Source organism: Diceros bicornis, chromosome 11 (genome assembly GCF_020826845.1).
Source record: "Diceros bicornis minor isolate mBicDic1 chromosome 11, mDicBic1.mat.cur, whole genome shotgun sequence".
Taxonomy (NCBI): domain Eukaryota; kingdom Metazoa; phylum Chordata; class Mammalia; order Perissodactyla; family Rhinocerotidae; genus Diceros; species Diceros bicornis.
In genome coordinates, this window is record NC_080750.1 from 33,044,122 (window position 1) to 33,062,513 (window position 18,392).

Here is an 18,392-nt window from a genome sequence, read left to right on the forward strand (position 1 = left end):
CTTACTGCGTAATTAGGATATAGCAAAAGATTTGGAGAACCTGCCTCACTCAGACTTAATCAGAAGTTTTTAGAAATCAGTCTATTAATAATGTTCCTTTTTGAGGTCTGAAGTACAATATAAGGTTTCACTATCTTTACTTCTTTTGTATCTGGAATGAATACAGAACATATTCTTCTTGCTATATATTTAGCTAAATCAAAGTGGTTTTGGTTGAGCCCAGAATACAAGACTGTTCAGCAGTTAATGAGTACCACTGGTATGACATTTTGACACTTCAGAAGTAAATGTCTGTGTGTATAGGAGCTTTTTGTCGTGGATTTGATAGTAATGTTAATCTCTTTCCTTGGTGTCACTGTGTCCATAGATGAAAGCTATTGCTGTTATTCTTCAGTGCTTTACATGTTGAAAATTCTCATAACTGAAATAGGCTCAGAAGAAGCAAGGATCTCACTCTTAACCCAAGGGAAGCACTTTCTGTTAGCTGTCAACAACAACAAAAAATCAGGAGACTAAAATTCCTTCAGAAAGTGTTTTCTAAGGGTTAATTACTGGATGGTAAAAGCAGTCCAAAAAAGCCTTAATGATTTTACCAACTTTCCTTATTCTCCAATGCTCATGCTTGAAATCACTTAACACTTGAAAATTTTATCTCGTATGTCGCAAAGCACTTAAGAAGAATCTGTTGTAATAATTTTCTGTATGGTTAAACATGAAATTGAGTTTTATTTTTCAAAGTCAGAGGTCATTGTGTTTAGATGCTTTCATTTTTCATCCCCTGATTACTTTGAGTTTTTGTTTCTAAGGGTTAATACTGGATAAATATTAGTAGTGAATGAAAAGGTGGTATTTCTTATTTTCATTACACAATTTGAAAGCAAATTATTTGTTGAGCTTATTCAATTATGTGCTAATTTAAGTCATCATTCTATTGCCTTTGAGTAGCGCTGCAGTATATTCTCTGATCTCAAAGTTTCGTTTTGAAAACATTTTACTAGCAAATAGGAAGCATAAGGAGTTCAAAGGTGACTTGAATTCCTGGTTGTTGAGTATTCCTCAACTTGATAAACTCTACCTTTAGGAGATATTTATTTATTTTAGGAGACAAGTATTTTTGCCATGTAGCATAATTTGATTTTTTGATGATTGGTCAAGTACTATCAGTGATTTCAAAACTAAGTGGGAGAAGAGAAAGGTTAAATGTCAGTGGAAGAATCTTCTTTGTGGTGTTAGTTAATAACAAGAATAGTTTATATTTTTTAACTATTTTTCCTTTTTATGACCTACAGGATTTTCCTAAGCCCAGTGAAGAGAAGATTAAATTGATTCTCAGTCAAAGTGCCTGGACTTCTCAATCCAATTCTTTGGCGTCTTGCTTGTCTAGACTTTCTGGAAAATCTGAAACTGGGAAAACTGGTCTTATTAATCTGGGAAATACATGTTATATGAACAGTGTTATACAGGCATTGTTTATGGCCACAGAGTAAGTTTAAATTTGAACCTTTTTTTTTTCGTTCTAATTATAGAAATTGATATGTCCTGATGAAATGTAAGATGGTGGGATTGTCTTCACATTATTATAAATGGCAGAGATATTAATATTTTCATATAATTGCCTTATTCAGAAATGAAACTGCTTTTAGTGCTCAGGAATTTTTAAATGTTAACTTATATAAATTCTACTTTATATTATGGATTGCATGTAGAATCTTTTGAATTACTGTGACTTGATATTTATTAGTATAACAGAGGGATTGATAGAGCTTATTCCAAAGAGTTTTAAGTGTCCTCAAGTACTAATTTGTTATTATCCTATAAGACAGTGTATTTTTTTTAACATGTATATCTCTTGAGGGGGTCATGTTTAGATTTTTCTGCTTGTAGATGTTTGGTTGTTTATGAGATCAATAACTTCTTTGTTGCTGTTAAAAAAGTTTAAGCTCTGCTTCCCACTCCAAGTTGATAGATACTGAACAAATGTATTAACAGACATGTTCCTTTGCCCTCTTATAGATTTACTTTCAAATTCGTTTTCTTTTGCAGCAAGCAAATAGGAAATCAGAGGTTGTTAGCTGTATGAATACTATCTGTAAAGGTACAAAATGATGATAAACTTTTCCTAAAGGCAAAAACATGGTTGAATTTTTCTCTTCAATACCAAAAGAGTACAGTTGTTCCTTGTATCTGAGGGGATTGATTCCAGGATCCCCTGCAGATACCAAAATCCTCAGATGCTAAAGTCCCTTATATAAAGTGGTGGTGTATTTGCATATAACCTATGCATATCCTCCTGTATACTTTAAATCATCTATAGATTACTTATAACACCTAAGACAATGTAAATACTATGTAAACAGTTATTATACTATATTGTTTAGGGGGTAATGACAAGAAAAAAAGTCTGCACATATTCAGACTGTGGAACCCATGGATATGGAGGGCCGACTGTATTCATAGAACTTGACCAAAGATGTTTATAAATTGAGTTCCAAGCCTTTTTAAGGTTTTATGCCTACATAGAGGAATCATAAACTAAAAGATGAAGAGTTAGCTTTATTTTATTTCTTGGCCCGAGAAAATGCTGTCAACACTAAGGTGTTTTTTGTTTGGTTTAGTATTTTCTTTTGTTTTTTGGTTTGTCTGTATTTGAGATTTTTTTTGTTTTTTAAGAGAATGTGTACTCTTAGACACAAGTGATACTAGGCATAAAACTGAAAGAATCCGTATCTTACCACTAGAGGTCATCTAATCCAGCCGTCTCATTTTACAGATGATAGGGAAAGCAGAGACCCAAAGCGATTATAACTGGCAATAGCACATCAAAGATCACATCTTACTGTACAGTAGCCAATAATACTATCTCAGAATAGGCGGACAGCATATTTTCTTTGGTAATATATGAATTCTTCGTGGTTTAAAAAAATTAATTCCAGAAGTATATAAAATAAAAATCAGGTCTAAAAAATTTTTTAAATACAAAAACAATTCATACATTCCCACTCCCAATGGTAATTTGTTAACAGTTTTGTGTGCGTTGTTCCAGACCTTTTTTATAAGATTTGTCTAGTACAAAAACAAATGCATTGTTTTTTAAGAAAATATTTTTAGAGAATCTTATTTATATCTTTTCCATCCACTTGCTTTTATCTTTTAATGATTTGTGTTGGAAATATTCTCATGTGAGGGCAATGAAAGAACTATGTCATTCTGAGTAGATGGATGTACCATAATTTATTTAACCATACTCTTATTGATAAGTATTAAGTTGTTTGGCTCATAATTAACATCTCTCTGCCCATATGCAGATGTAGAGGATGTTCTTTGAATGGGGTATGCCAAATTGGTTGCCAGAAAGGCTGTAGCATTTGAATTTGCATACTAATACAGTCATGTGCCACATAACAATATTTTGGTCAACTACAGACCTCATATACAACTACAGTGGTCCCATAAGCTTAGTACCATGTAGCCTAGGTGTGTAGTAGGGCATATAGCATCTAGGTTTATGTAAGTACACTCTATGATGTCCACACAATGACAAAATCACCCAACGACGCATTTCTCAGAATGGATCCTCATTGTTAAGTGATGCACGACTGTATATGATTGTACCTGTGACCTCAAACCTTTAGTAGTACTTGATATAATCAGTCTTCAGAATTTTTTCCAGTCTGGGGGAAAATGTCCTTTTGTTTTAATTTGCATATTGCTGACCATTACAGAGTTTTGCCTCTCTAAGGTTTTTCTTTGTTCATTTGTGTTTCTTTTCTGAATAACCTGTTCTTTTCTTTGTACACCTTGCTGTTGGGTCTTTTCTTTTTCATATTGGTTTAAATATACTCTAGATGATAATCCTTTGTTACATGCTTTCTTCTAGTCAGTGTGATCCAGATTTGTAGAGTGTTTCATTTGCAGTTGTTTATTTTATGTAGTCATATCTGCTAGTTTTCATTTATAGTGTCTGACGTTTAGGAAGCCTTCCGCCTCTAAATTTCCCCTCTCTTTTTTTAAAAAAATACTTCAGTAGTTTCGTACTTTAACTCATTACTCCTATGTGGCATTTGTAATGATATAAAATCTTATCTAGGGGCCCGCCCGGTGGCGCAAGCGGTTAAGTGCGCGCGCTCCGCTGCGGCGGCCCGGGGTTCGCTGGTTCGGATCCCGGGCGCGCACCGACGCACTGCTTGGTAAGCCATGCTGTGGCGGCGTCCCATATAAAGTGGAGGAAGATAGGCACAGATGTTAGCCCAGGGCCGTCTTCCTCAGCAAAAAAAGAGGAGAATTGGCGGATGTTAGCTCAGGGCTGATCTCCTCACAAAAAAAAAAAAAAAAAAAAAAAAAAATCTTATCTAACTCCATTTTTTTCCAAATAGATACCCAGTTGTTCCTATACATACTAGTTTTGAATAATTTATCTTTTTCCGATCCTGTACGAGTAGCAGACTCTTTAAATCACTAACTTTACAGTATGTTTTGATGACAGCATTTTTTTTATTTCATACAGATTTGAAAGAATTTTAAATGTGATTAATTAATAGCTTAATTAGGTTATTAATTAATAGCTTAATCTATTTCTTAGGTTATTAATTAATAGCTTAATCTATTTCTATTTGCTAATCCAGAAAATAGGAATAATATGTGACAGCACATAGGCCATTGCCAGGCCACATAGTAAGTGTTTATTTTATCATCATTCTCCCCTTCCTTCTTCGCTGCATTATAGGTAGTAACTTTGCTAGGTAAAGGGCCATCAGGTAACTGAAGTTTTACTTTGAGGATAGTATGTTCTTGAACTATCTGCCTTTTAGCCTTAAAAAAATGCATGTGTATGAACACGTGTACAAAAAGCATTATATTTTATTCTCTTTCAGTTTCAGGAGACAAGTATTATCTTTAAATCTAAATGGGTGCAATTCATTAATGAAAAAATTACAGCATCTTTTTGCCTTTTTGGGTCATACACAGGTAAGTGTAAGTGTGTGTAGTATGCATATATTAACGTCATTGATAATCTTCTTTAAATGTCACAGTAGACCAAACTTGGTGAACCTTTTCAACTGATAAAATAGTATATATCTCACCCAGCACAACAAATCCACTTAGAAATGCTAAAGTGAGATACTGCCTAAAATCAGGATATGCCCTCAGTTTTTATTTCTTCCTCCTACTTTTCATTCTTATATATGAATATTATGCTGACCCATTGTTCTAATTATTATAGATAAAATCTGATTTTTTATCTGAGTAAGCTTCTTCATGAAGAAATCTTTTTAATCAGTTTATAGATACTAAACTGATAGATTTTCACAATAATGAACAATTAAAATAATTTTGTGGCACACTGCCTTCTTTTTCTCTCATTTCTAATATATATACCTTTTCATTATGACTACAATTTTAAGCTCTATAACTTAACAGATAAACAATTAATTTTATTTCCTATAAGAATTGTGTATCCATTAAGTTCTAGAGCTTAAAATTTTGTGATGATCTTTTATGTCCACAAATTAATCCAAGGAAATGAATTTATGCTAGTGGCAAGAAAGTCACATATAGTACATATTCATTCATTCAACAGACATTGAGAGACACAATATGCAGTCTGATAAGCATTCAAAGAGTAATCCTTATGCTGTAAGGAACTTACAGTTTAAGTTTTGAGCAATGCATATGAATAATATATATCATTTATAAATAATATATATTATTATTTTCTGGTTTTACTCTGATTGTCTTAGTTTCACAGAGGTCTAAAGGAGTAGGTCATTAGAGCCAGAAGAGAAGATGGATTCAGAATTGATGGGATTGAGTTGATAGGAATGCCTTGTTTCCTATCTATAAGCTGAGAAATATCTCAGGTATAACTTGTTAAATGGAAAGAATCAAGACTGGATTGATGTATGAGATGATAGTGATGGCCTGTGAGTAGTAATATACTCAAAGGGATAATTTTATTATTCTCTATCTGGAGGAAGTATGTTCACAAATTAAATTTAGCATCTCAGGACCAAGGGAGATGAAATCTTCCCTCCAACTCCCAAACATTCTTTCCTAGTAAATTGACTTCTGCACTTGCTTTATCACTAGTCTATATTTACTGTATACTATATATAATATATATGTATATATGCATCTATGTGTATACATGTAGATATAAATACATTATATATACTATATTAATTTATTAAATCAGAATTATTAGGAACAAACCTTAGGAGGTTGCCATGCTCCCAAGAAAAAAGAAAGGAATTAGCAAGAGAACCTAATTAAGGGTCTATCACAGTTAAGACCCTATCTGATAGCAGGCCAAAACGATTATTCTATGTAAGTAGATTTCCCTATATAATTGAAAAGGCTTTTTTCTTATAATTAATAAAGCTAACATTTATTGAGCATTTAAATGTGTCTAGCTCCTGTGCTAAGTGGTTTACTTGTGTTATCTCTTAATCCTCAAAATCAATCTATGAGGTAATAAGGTAGTATCCCCATTTTACACATGAAAAAACTGGCCTTATATCACCTTCTTTCAGGGTCATACAAACAAGTGGCAAGATTGGGATATGAACCAAATGACTCTGGAGCCCATTCTCAACCAGTATACTAAACTTCCTTCCTTCAGAGTACTATAAACACGTCTATTTTGATAAAATTATCCTTAACTGAGGAGTCTGTTATATACCACAGATATTCAAAATGTAGAGAGAATTCTAAATTTATAAGCTATAATAACAATATAATAACTTGTTTCAAGTTATAATCAACAAAAATCTGATACAACTCAATATTATTAAAGATGCTTTTGTAAGGTAGCAGGTACCAATAATACAGGAGGGTACAGAGGACCCGCTTGGGTCGAGGGCAAAATCCATAGCACCAACAGTAGAACCATTGAAGTTGTCTGTATACTGATTTCTGGACTCCATCTCCTACTGTTTTCTGTTTGCAGCTCCCATTCCATCTCCACAGTAACTTGACCTGTACTGTGCTGAGTAATGGAAGATTTTATGTTGTGTTTGAGTTTTTCACTAGTTGGTTCGTTCATTGGGTCCAGATGACAGGAAGGAGCAGGGATGGGGCGGCTCCCTGACAGCAGGAAGAGGGGTATGATGTTTCCACTTCCGGTGATGTACTTCCAGGGGTGTGACCATTTCTCATTTCTGCACACGTCTGCTTCCCGCTGATGCAGTCTGCAGCCCCACCCCTTCCTCTATCCGTACGTAGAGGGATAATGCTGAGAGCATTATATTAGGAGTTAGAGAGCCCTGGGTTCTGATGTAATCTCCTCTGCCGCTAATTTAGCTGTGACTTTGGGCAAGTCACATAGTTTCTCTAGATCTTAATTCTCATCTGTAGAATGAAAAGTTGTGACTGAAGGTTACCTAAATTTATTTCTAACTAATTTTATCTGCCTTCACATTTGGCCCTTTGTAATAAAGGTTAAGCACAATATAATTTTAAGTAATCTTTATTAAACATATATTAAGATTTCAGTTATTTGGTTCATGGTATGTAACTCGCTTCCTTGTATTTTCTCCACTAATATGAAAAGAGAGAAGCATATGCACCTCGGATATTTTTTGAGGCTTCCAGACCTCCGTGGTTTACCCCTAGATCTCAACAAGACTGTTCTGAATACCTCAGATTTCTGCTAGACAGGTAAAAAGTATTTTTAAAGTTATGATTTGAATTGTGTTCTTTCGTAACAGATGATTTCTACAGAATATTTTTTTTACCTTTAAAAACATATTTCAAGTGTTAGTCTTTAAAATACCTTGCATTCGTCTTTTTTTAAGTGTTTTTTTGTTTTTAATTTGGTCTTTTTGATTTTTTTACTTTAGACCAGCAGTTCTCATAGTGTGGTACAAGGACCCCTAGGGGTTTCCAAAACACTTTCAGGGGTCTTCCCTTTTCAAACTACATATCTGTGTGTATGTAGTTGAGGCCGGATTTTCTCCGTATACTTCATCCAAAACAACGTATCACAATAGATTGAATGCAGAGCAGCTGTGAAGATACAGCTGTCTTCTAAGCCAGATACTTGAAATATTTGCAAAATATGAAACGGTGCCATTCCTCTCACTAATTTTTTTTTTTTTGAGGAAGATTGGCCCTGCGCTAACATCTGTTGCCAATCTTCCTCTTTTTTCTCCCCAAAGCCCCAGTGCATAGTTGTGTATCATAGCTGTAGAATTGTAGCTCTTCTGTATGGGACGCCGCCTCAGCACAGCTTGATGAGCAGTGAGTAGGTCCACGCCCAGGATCCAACCGCTGAACCCTAGGCCGTTGAAGCAGAACACACGAACTTAACCACTATGCCACCAGGCCAGCCCCTCACTAAATTTTTTTAGTTTTAGAAAATATAACTTTTTCGTTAAAAAATGTTGTTTATATTAACATGTAATGAGTTTATTATTGTTTTTAAATGTATTATTTTATTACTTTTATTCTCAGTTTTTGAATACAGTAAATATTGATAGATATAACCACATAAATGAAAGCTCTTGGGTTCCTCAATTATTTTTAAGAATATAAAAGGGTCCTGAGACCAAAAAATTTAGTAGGCGCTTCTTTAGACCAGTTTATAATTGGGTGGGTTTGGTATATTTTATTGTCTCTTTATCACTCAGTTAATAAAACCTGTTATCTTGTATCTCCTTATCTTTGCCTCCCTTCTGTTACATGAATGACGAGTAAAGTTAGTTGAGCTCAACATGTGCAACCTTCCTTCCATTTGGCTAAGGATATGTTGAGTGGTTTCTTTGTGCCGAGCTTTCTATGAGATGCCAGGCAGACAGAGATAAGATAAGACAATTAATGACATGTGTAATTAACTGTAATGTAATAAGTGCTATAAAATAGCAGTATGAAGAAAATGTAATGAGAATATAGGGTAATAATAGCCCCTAGCTTCTCTTCTAATCTGCATTCTCCAGCTGTCCAATATTCCTCTTGATTAAAAAAGGAGAAACTTGATTTTTTAAATTAAGCATTATATTTGATAAAAAATAATTTGTTTATATAAGCCATCAATATTTTTAAATAGAAATGACATTTAAACTTAAGTGAAGTAGCTATATAATGATATACTGTCCTGCAGGCTCCATGAAGAAGAAAAGATCTTGAAAGTTCAGTCCTCATACAAGCCTTCTGAAAGTCTGGGGTGCAGTGAAACTTCTTTACAGAAAGTAGCCAGTAAGGCAGCTTTACTGACCGAGACCCCTTGCACCAGTGATGGTGAGAAAACTTTAATAGAAAAAATGTTTGGAGGAAAACTACGAACTCACATATGTTGTTTGAACTGCAGGAGTACCTCACAAAAAGTGGAAGCCTTTACAGATCTTTCACTTGCCTTTTGTCCTTCCTCTTCTTTGGAAAACTTGTCTTTTCAAGATCCAGCAGCATCACCCAGTACACAAGATGGTGGTCTAATGCAAGCCAATGTACCTAGTCCTTTGGAAGAACCAGGAGTTTATAATCCAGCAACGGCTGCCTTTGTCTGTGACTCAGCTGTGAATGAAAGAATGCTAGGCAGTCCTCCTGATGAGTGTCACTGTACTGAAAACACTTCTGTCCCTAATGAATCTAGCAAGTTTCTTGTTAATAAAGATGTACCTCAGAAACCAGGAGGTGAAACCACACCTTCAGTAACTGACTTACTAAATTATTTTTTGGCTCCAGAGATTCTTACTGGTGACAACCAATATTATTGTGAAAACTGTGCCTCTCTGCAGAATGCTGAGAAAACTATGCAAATCACGGAGGAACCTGAATACCTTATTCTTACTCTCCTGAGATTTTCATATGATCAGAAGTATCATGTGAGAAGAAAAATTTTAGACGATGTGTCACTGCCACTGGTTTTGGAGTTGCCAGTTAAAAGAACTACTTCTTTCTCTTCATTGTCAGAAAGTTGGTCTATAGATGTTGACTTCACTGATATTAGTGAGAACCTAGCTAAAAAATTAAAGCCTTCTGGAACTGAAGAAGTTTGCTGCCCCAAACTGGTGCCCTATTTATTAAGTTCTGTTGTCGTTCACTCTGGTATATCCTCTGAAAGTGGGCATTACTATTCTTATGCCAGAAATATCACAAGTTCAGAGCCCTCATACCAGATGTGCCACCAGTCTGAAACTCTGGCATTAGCATCCTCCCGGAGTCATTTACTAGAGAGAGAGAGTCCCAGTGCAGTTATTGAACAGGATTTGGAAAATAAGGAAATGTCAAAAGAATGGTTTTTATTTAATGATAGCAGAGTGACGTTTACTTCATTTCAGTCAGTCCAAAAAATTACAAGTAGGTTTCCAAAGGACACAGCTTATGTGCTTTTGTATAAAAAACAGAACAGCACTAATGGGTTAAGTGCTAATAATTCAACCAGTGGACTCTGGGTAAATGGAGACCCACCTCTACAGAAAGAACTTATGGATGCTATAACAAAAGACAATAAACTGTATTTACAGGTAAGTTGTAAGTATAAGCTTCATCATTTGTAGAAAATATTTAAACAATTGACAGGTGGTTAAATGAGTGCTCTAGTTTTGAAATCCAGCTTAACTTCTACGTTTTCAAGGAATTTACAGAGTGGTAATTTTGAAATTTGAGTCTGAGTTTATGTGAAATGGGTTCAACCTATATAACTAAATTTTCTTACTTTCTAATGTTGTGAGTTAATTATGAAAAGTCGCAATTAGATGCAGTATAAAAGACCTTATTTGTTTTTAATTGCAAAAGATGGGATCATTATAAAAATCATTCCATACAGAAATATTTTTAGAAGGAAGCTTTCAAATTTACTGTATTATCAAATGTTCAATGATACATTTTTAAAGGAATCTGGTGGTATTTTAGAGTGACAAGAACAATAAACTTTACAGAAAAAAATTAGAAACTCAGAATATTTGTTAAAACTTATTCACTACCAAAGAGTCTAACATCCAATCAGAAGGCTTATGATCAGGGTAATGGAGTAATGGAATGTATTCAACCATGTCCTTCTTGCTAGATATCAAATAAGAACTAGATAGTAATCATTATGATTCTTGAAGATTGCAGAGCTAGAGTGAGGGTAAGAAGGTTAGGTTGAAATAGAAATTTTCCATACTATAAAATATAGAAAATAAAGCCTAGTGCAGTCTTGACTTTTGGAAATATGCAGATTATTTGTATATCAGTGATTGGGTGAAATGTTTATCAAAGGAGAGACATGGGTTTTAAAAATATGAAAATCTACTGTAAACTAATCTCTGTGATTAGAATGCCGAAAGCTCTTATAACCGTAACAACTACTTGTGTTGCAGCCTAGCTCTGAATGATTTTCTCTATCTTGCCACTTACCCCATTGCATCCTGATTTTACAATATCTGATTGTAATGAGTCATTCTTTTTATTATTGTTTTAAGGCCCTTATGTCACTATAAAGTAAAAGCATTATGTATTTTGTTAATTCAGTTTTTCAGTGTTATGCAGTTGTTCTAAATTCCATCTTAAGTCTCAGATTGGAGGTTAATGCAAAAAAGATATTGCTAACTTTTACATTAAAGTATTTATTTACTTGTATTAAGACAGGCTATTAAATCAAAGCTTAGTTATCAAAGTGCCTTTTCTTTTTAATTATTTAAAGTAACTTCAGAACAGCACATGGTAACTCTTTTTTTTTAACTCTTTTTTTGGTGAGGAAGATTGGCCCTGAACTAACATCCGTTGCCAGTCCGTTGTCCCTGAGCTAACATCTGTGGCAGTCTTCCTCTATTTTGTATGTGTGATGCTGCCACATCATGGCTTGATGAGTGGTATGTAAGGTCGGCACCCAGCATCTGAACCAGCAAACCCAGGGCTGCGAAAGCAGAGTGCACGAACTTAACCATTACGCCACTGGGCCAGCCCCTCAAAGTGCCTTTTAAAAGCAACTTACAATAATAAATACTCAACTCTTAATTAGAAACTTAAATATATTTAGACTTTGTATTATTTACTTTTAAATACAATAATGTAATTGATAAGGTTTGAACTGTGATTTTTCTCATACTATTCATTTTCACAACTCTCATACAAACCATTCTGGTATTTTAAGTTTGTGTTAAGAGACTGTGTTGTTTCTTCTGTTACTGATAAACACGTTCTCATAATTGCCAGGCAGTGGGAGTGTGCGATGTTGAGATTTTGTATACAGCAGTTTTCAGCTATCATTTTTTCATTTTGAGCACAGGGAGTGTGTATATATATATGTTTTTGTTCTTATTCTCATTTTTGTTTTTACATTCATTTTTTTAGGTATAGTTCAAAGTTTGTGCCCATTTAATAGTAAAAATGGCTTATAGTAGATTGCTAAGTCTAGAATACAACTGCAGCTTTAAAAAATAGCGTTATAACAGTCATAAAAATTTAATTGAATCTTAATAAAAGTAAGGATGTGGAGTTGAACACTTTGAGTTCCTTTACTCTTGAGCAGTACTGAAAATGAATTTACCATCTTATTACATATCAGGGTAGCTACTTTTTTAATACTTCACATTAGAAATTCACCTTGTATAATTTTTTTTTTTTTTTTTTGGTGAGGAGGATCGGCCCTGAGCTAACATCTGCCAATCCTCTTTTTGCTGAGGAAGACTGGCCCTAGGCTAACATCCATGCCCATCCTCCTCTTTATATGGGACGCCGCCACAGCTTGGCTTGCCAAGTGGTACGTCGGTGCGTGCCCAAGATCCGAACCGGCGAACCCCGGGCCACCGCAGCGGAGCACGTGCACTTAACCACTGGGGCCACTGGGCCAGCCCCCACACCTTGTAGAATTTTAACAAGCTTTTTTTAGGATTCCAGTTTTAAATTTTACTAAAGTCACCACTAGATTTACAAGTGTTAGAAACTCTTACTCTTTCTAGTATTGGCAGGATTCATGGTTTTGAAAACCCTGGGCAAAAAATCCTGTACGACAAACCACTTTCTACTTTGTATCATAGCCTGACACACAGGAGAGCAAAGCAAATTGTGGACCTCAAAGTAAATTTTGGAAAGGGCTTTACTCTCCATATATTTCTTTCACCTCAGTCCAACTTCCATTAGGAGTATCTCCATTATTTTAGTGTCTGTACTACAAAAATTATGCTTTTGGTTAGGATCCAGTGACAGAAAGATTGTGTGAGTTGCACTGCCACTGCACTGTGAAGATCATCTCCTGAGTTCCCTCCTTTCTTGTTAGGTTTCTTTTCCTTGTTTCTTTGGAGGAGGTGGTAGTTTTATGTCTTAATTTTTTTCTTTATTGTACATACAGAGTATACATTAAATCTGTGTAGTTTAAAGAAAAAGGATGGATTAATTTAATGTTAACAGATTTACTTAAATGAGAGATCAAAATATACTGAAAGTTATTTGTCCCAAAGCAATAGAAACTCCTTTCTGTGACTAGACCTATAGTCCACTACTGAAATAAGAATTAATTTTAATACTTGACATAAAATTGGGATATAAATTACATATGCTATGAGACTCATAATTTTTGACATTATATACAGTGTTCTCGTCTATATTAAAAGAAATAAGGGCCGGCCCCGTGGCTTAGTGGTTAAGTGCGCGTGTTCCGCTGCTGGCGGCCCAGGTTCGGATCCCGGGCGTGCACCGACGCACCACTTCTCCGGCCATGCTGAGGCCGCGTCCCACATACAGCAACTAGAAGGATGTGCAGCTATGACATACAGCTCTATACTGGGGCTTTGGGGGAAAAAAATAAATAAATAAATAAAATTAAAAGAAATAAAATGGAAAGAAATTTTCCCTACTTTTATCCATTGTTTAAGCTTATCTTCTGAAACAGAATATCATACATTTTTCTCTGTCAGCCATGATTTATATAAATAGATAAGAAAAAGAGGAAAATTACTTTCTTGGGAAGCTCTATGTCTTGAAATACAGGTTTCAGGTATCTCAGAAGCAGCAGAGTTATTCACTTAATTTTGTGTTTTGTGTGTCCTTCAAAATAGCTGCTTGGGGAAAATAACTTTTTAACAGAGTCCGGGCAAAATTTGCCATATCTTTCGAGAGCAGAACTTGTTGAGCTCTACCTTGCCTATTCATTCAGTTTTGTTTATTTCATTAGGTAACATGATCTATATCTGAAACCAGATACTATTTCTTAGGTACAGAGTTTTATTTTCATTGCTTGTTTAGATAGTTTAATAGATTATAGAGCTAGAGCAGAGGATTTTGTTTCTTATTTTTGTGTCTATTTCTGATGTATCTATGGCTTTTTTTTTTTCTATCTGTAAAATACTTGTAATTCTTACTTTAATTTTACAGATTGAAGAATAAATTAACATATCTCTTGAAAAATATTGTGTGGTTAGACCTTACACAGGGGAGCCAGCAATTATAAACGTTGTAAATGACAGAGTAAATGAAAAAAATGTTTTTGAGAAATATCCTGCAAATTAAATTTTAAAAGCCTCTCTAAGCCCCGTCAGAGACTGGTTAATTAGGTCGTTTTGTTACGAGGATTTCTTATGTAAGGTCACATTCAGCCATAAAAATACGTGATTCTTGATGGTTTGTGTATTGGGAATCACACAGAAGTCACTGTATGCTACTGAGAAACAAGGTGTCTATAATATGAGGGACAGGTGTCAGGATAAGTCTGGGTTTTTTTCTCCATAATAAAAAAATTGGGCATCTTATAAAAGGGGGAGAATAGTTAAATAAAAAAATTTAGCTGGAAATTATAATATTACCTTGCCAGATGGAACAAAGTAAATGGACTTGTAGTTGAAAATTGGAAATAGTACAGTTTCTGTTATTAATGTTAACTGTATTTGAAAGTTCTTCAGGATGATTACGCCTAACAAGTTAATGGTTATACTGTTACCAGTGGCTTTTAGACCTTGTTGACATCTACCTCATTTGAAGTTATAGACCCTTTCTCAGAAAAATGAGCACATGCCAGAATATTTTGCATATGCTTCCGAGGAGTTTGTGCCAGTTTTAGATTCCAGTTTTACACCTTGCCAAATGAGTTTGCCATTTTTTATTCACATTTGCTCTTTTTGTGGCTAAGTACCTAATAGTGTTCTAATATGAGATTGTTAACATTTATTGAGCACCTAATATGTGTCTGGCACATGATGATTATGGTTCCTGATAAAAATTGTAAAAATCTGGTGGTGAAAAATTTTAATTAATACTGTAAGGAGATAGGCTCCATTTTCCTTAGCAGTGTTTTAGAGATCTGTCTTACTTTTATTTACTGAGAAATATTCTAAGAAAAGGGTAGAAAAACTTCAGCCTTCTTTCATTATTTATACCTTTTACTGTAATCACCCACTTCCAAAATAGCCCCACTTGATAGAGAATAGATAATCCATTGTCATAACTGTTGAATTCTACATTCTGTGTATTAGAAAAGAAATCTATTCCTATATGTGTTGATGAGTGTTGCAAGAATTATAGTATTGCTGTAGAGAAATTTTAGGACTGTAGGGCTTCACTTTCTTCTTCTGTAAATTAAGGTATTGAAACAGAACAGCCTTTAAGATGTGTCATTCTGTAGAGTTACACCAGGGTTTTGCTCTCTATCTTGTTTGTTCCATCTGTGTTTACATACTTACTTTAGTAAGATTTAGTAAGGATTAGTATAGTCAATAATATTTTACTGAGATTTGAAGGATGCTTATTAAGGATTAAGGCAGTTTTAAAATATTTATATAGGTGATATACCCATCCATTGTATTTAGGATTTTAATTTTATAAAAATTATTTTTAATTTTAGGAACAAGAGTTGAATGCTCGAGCCCGGGCCCTACAAGCTGCATCTGCCTCCTGTTCATTTCGGCCCAATGGATTTGACGACAATGATCCACCAGGAAGCTGTGGACCAACTGGGGGAGGGGGCGGAGGAGGATTTAATACAGTCAGCAGACTCGTATTTTGATCCTGAGAGAGTCCAAAATGCACTGGTCACAAAACATCCAATACTGTGACTGTTAAAATGTCAAACTATAACAAATATCATATCATATCTTTTATTTTTCTTTTCATTAGACCCTTATACTTTAAGAAAACACACTCAGTGCTTGATTTAATTTTCTTGACAATACATTTATTAACAAAATGCATCATGGGAAAAAAATCTACCTCTTAAAATTCCATTTGCTTTTATGGTTAGACATACTTGACCAAAAATTTTCAGAGGAAAATATGTACCTGGTCCCTAATTAAGCTTCATTAAATTTAGTAGAGGAGGACCGGCCCCTCCTCTACTGGCTTAGGGGTTAAGTGTGCGGGCTTCGCTACTGGCGGCCCGGGTTCGGATCCTGGGCGTGCACTGACGCACCGCTTCTCCAGCCATGCTGAGGCCGCGTCCCACATACAGCAACTAGAAGGATGTGCAGCTATGACATACAACTGTCTACTGGGGCTTTGGGGAGAAAAAGGAGGAGGATTGGCAATAGATGTTAGCTCAGAGCCGGTCTTCCTCAGCAAAAAAAAAAAGAGGAGGATTAGCACGAATGTTAGCTCAGGGCTGATCTCCCTCACCAAAAAAAAAAAAAAAAAATTTAGTAGAGGCATTTAAATGGTCCTATTAAGAAAAAATATAATTCATTTAGCATCCTTTATAAAAAAGAATTGATGTTAGAGGTGAAGGAAATATTGTTTAAAAAAAAAAATCCTTTATTTCCTGTGTAGTTATCCCATTATTAAATTCAAGTATTTGAAAATACTAGAGATGACACAGTCTCTAATGAAGGCAATAACATAAAATTTATCAAGCTATAGTGCTTTTCAGGTTTGTTTAGAGCTGTCTTCAGCATCACTGTATCTGCATATCAAATACAAATGTTTTTAAAAAAGGATTATTTATACATATGTGCTGAATTGATTTTAAGAAAGGTGCATGATCCTATACAGGCAACATTTTTACGTAAAAATTGCTAAATTTGTAGTATTTCTAATTGTTTAAGGATTTTAAAATTATATTTCAGGGAGTATATCTTCTGTGTGTTTTGAAGGAGGTGAGTTCTGTATGTGCCTTGCAGTACTGTAATTCAAAAATAGGAATCTTTGGCTGCGGAAAAGTTTTTTTAAAATGAAATGTTAGGAAGTAATTTTTTGTGTTAACATTAAAATTATAACTTTTTGAAAGGTATTAGATTTTCCTGAAGTAAAATCTGATGGTTCTAAATCAATAAGTGTGATAGTTTGTTTTTAACTCTTAGAAGAATTCGGAAGAAATGAACCTAGTCAAGTAAAAAAACTTTTTTGATTTTGTTACTTAATCCTCGGCATATTAAACATTGATCACATATTTTTAGAGTTGTACATTTGGAGTTTTTTTCATTTGAGTCATATGTTTTGCACAGTTGTTTCTATTTCATAGTTTCAGATAAAACGTTGAAATGTCAGATCCTACGTTCCTGCATTTTCTTTTGCCAGAAAACTGGAAACAAGTCAGTTCTCCTGGGCTTGATTATACAAGATTCAAGAGTTATCCCAAATGTCCCCTTTCCTAAAGGTTTTGACTTATCCATGGTTGTACATTGTTCTGAAGATTGGTCTCATATTTATTTTGAAAACATTTTAAGGAAAGAATGTTCTTGGTTGATTTGGGGTTTATCTTTTTCCCAGGCTTTTAGTGTCAGCAGTTACAAACAGAACTCCTCACCTTCATTCCACTACCTCACTCCTAACCTGTTTCTAGTCACCAGGAAGATTAGAAAAACTGATTGGATTAGTTAAAAACTGCAAATTCCTTGCAGAATTGATCGAGATTTCTCTTCCCTATAAATGAATGAACCAGAAGGATTTTCATTACACTCTTTCCTGTGGGCTTTCTCTTGTTCTGCTAGCAAATTTCTAAGCTACGCTGTGTGTTCAGTTATCCACTGCTACATAGTGATTTATAATCAGATTATATCAGTCTTAGCATTTTATTGAAATTGGTAAAGTCATTTACTACTTGGTGGATTGATATTGGGCTCAGCTGCTTCTAGGAACTTCCATAAAGACAATTAGACCTACACACAGTTTTATCTATGAATATCAAGTCATTCAAGAATTTTATGTGTCAAGGTAATATGTATTGAATTTTCAAGATAAAAAGATGACATTCTAGTTATGTAATAATACTGAGACTATTTAGATAATAACTTCATACCAGTACCAAAGACTTGTGATTCAAGACTTCTTTTTAAGATTAAGATACAGTGCCATTGGGCCGGCCCCATGGCTTAGCGGTTAAGTGCACGCGCTCCACTACTGGCGGCCGGGGTTCGGATCCTGGGCACGCACAGATGCACTGTTTCTCCGGCCATGCTAAGCCACGTCCCACATAGAGCAACTAGAAGGATGTGCAACTATGACATACACCTATCTACTGGGGCTTTGGGGGGAAAAAAAGGAGGAGGATTGGC

General features: G+C 34.7%; 1 protein-coding gene across 4 annotated transcripts in view; it reads left to right on the plus strand.

Annotated features, from left to right (window-relative positions):
- USP38 (ubiquitin specific peptidase 38) overlaps positions 1–16,592 on the plus strand; it is a 29,563-nt gene extending 12,971 nt beyond the window's left edge. For all 4 annotated transcript variants that reach the window (XM_058550123.1, XM_058550122.1, XM_058550124.1 and 1 more), the window contains 5 exons: positions 1,290–1,483; positions 4,872–4,965; positions 7,550–7,656; positions 9,098–10,460; positions 15,752–16,592. In XM_058550123.1, the coding sequence (XP_058406106.1) occupies positions 1,290–1,483; positions 4,872–4,965; positions 7,550–7,656; positions 9,098–10,460; positions 15,752–15,913 (1,920 nt within the window). In that variant the 3' untranslated portion in view covers positions 15,914–16,592. The remainder of the gene's footprint in view (positions 1–1,289; positions 1,484–4,871; positions 4,966–7,549; positions 7,657–9,097; positions 10,461–15,751) is intronic.
- Positions 16,593–18,392: the final 1,800 nt, after the last annotated feature.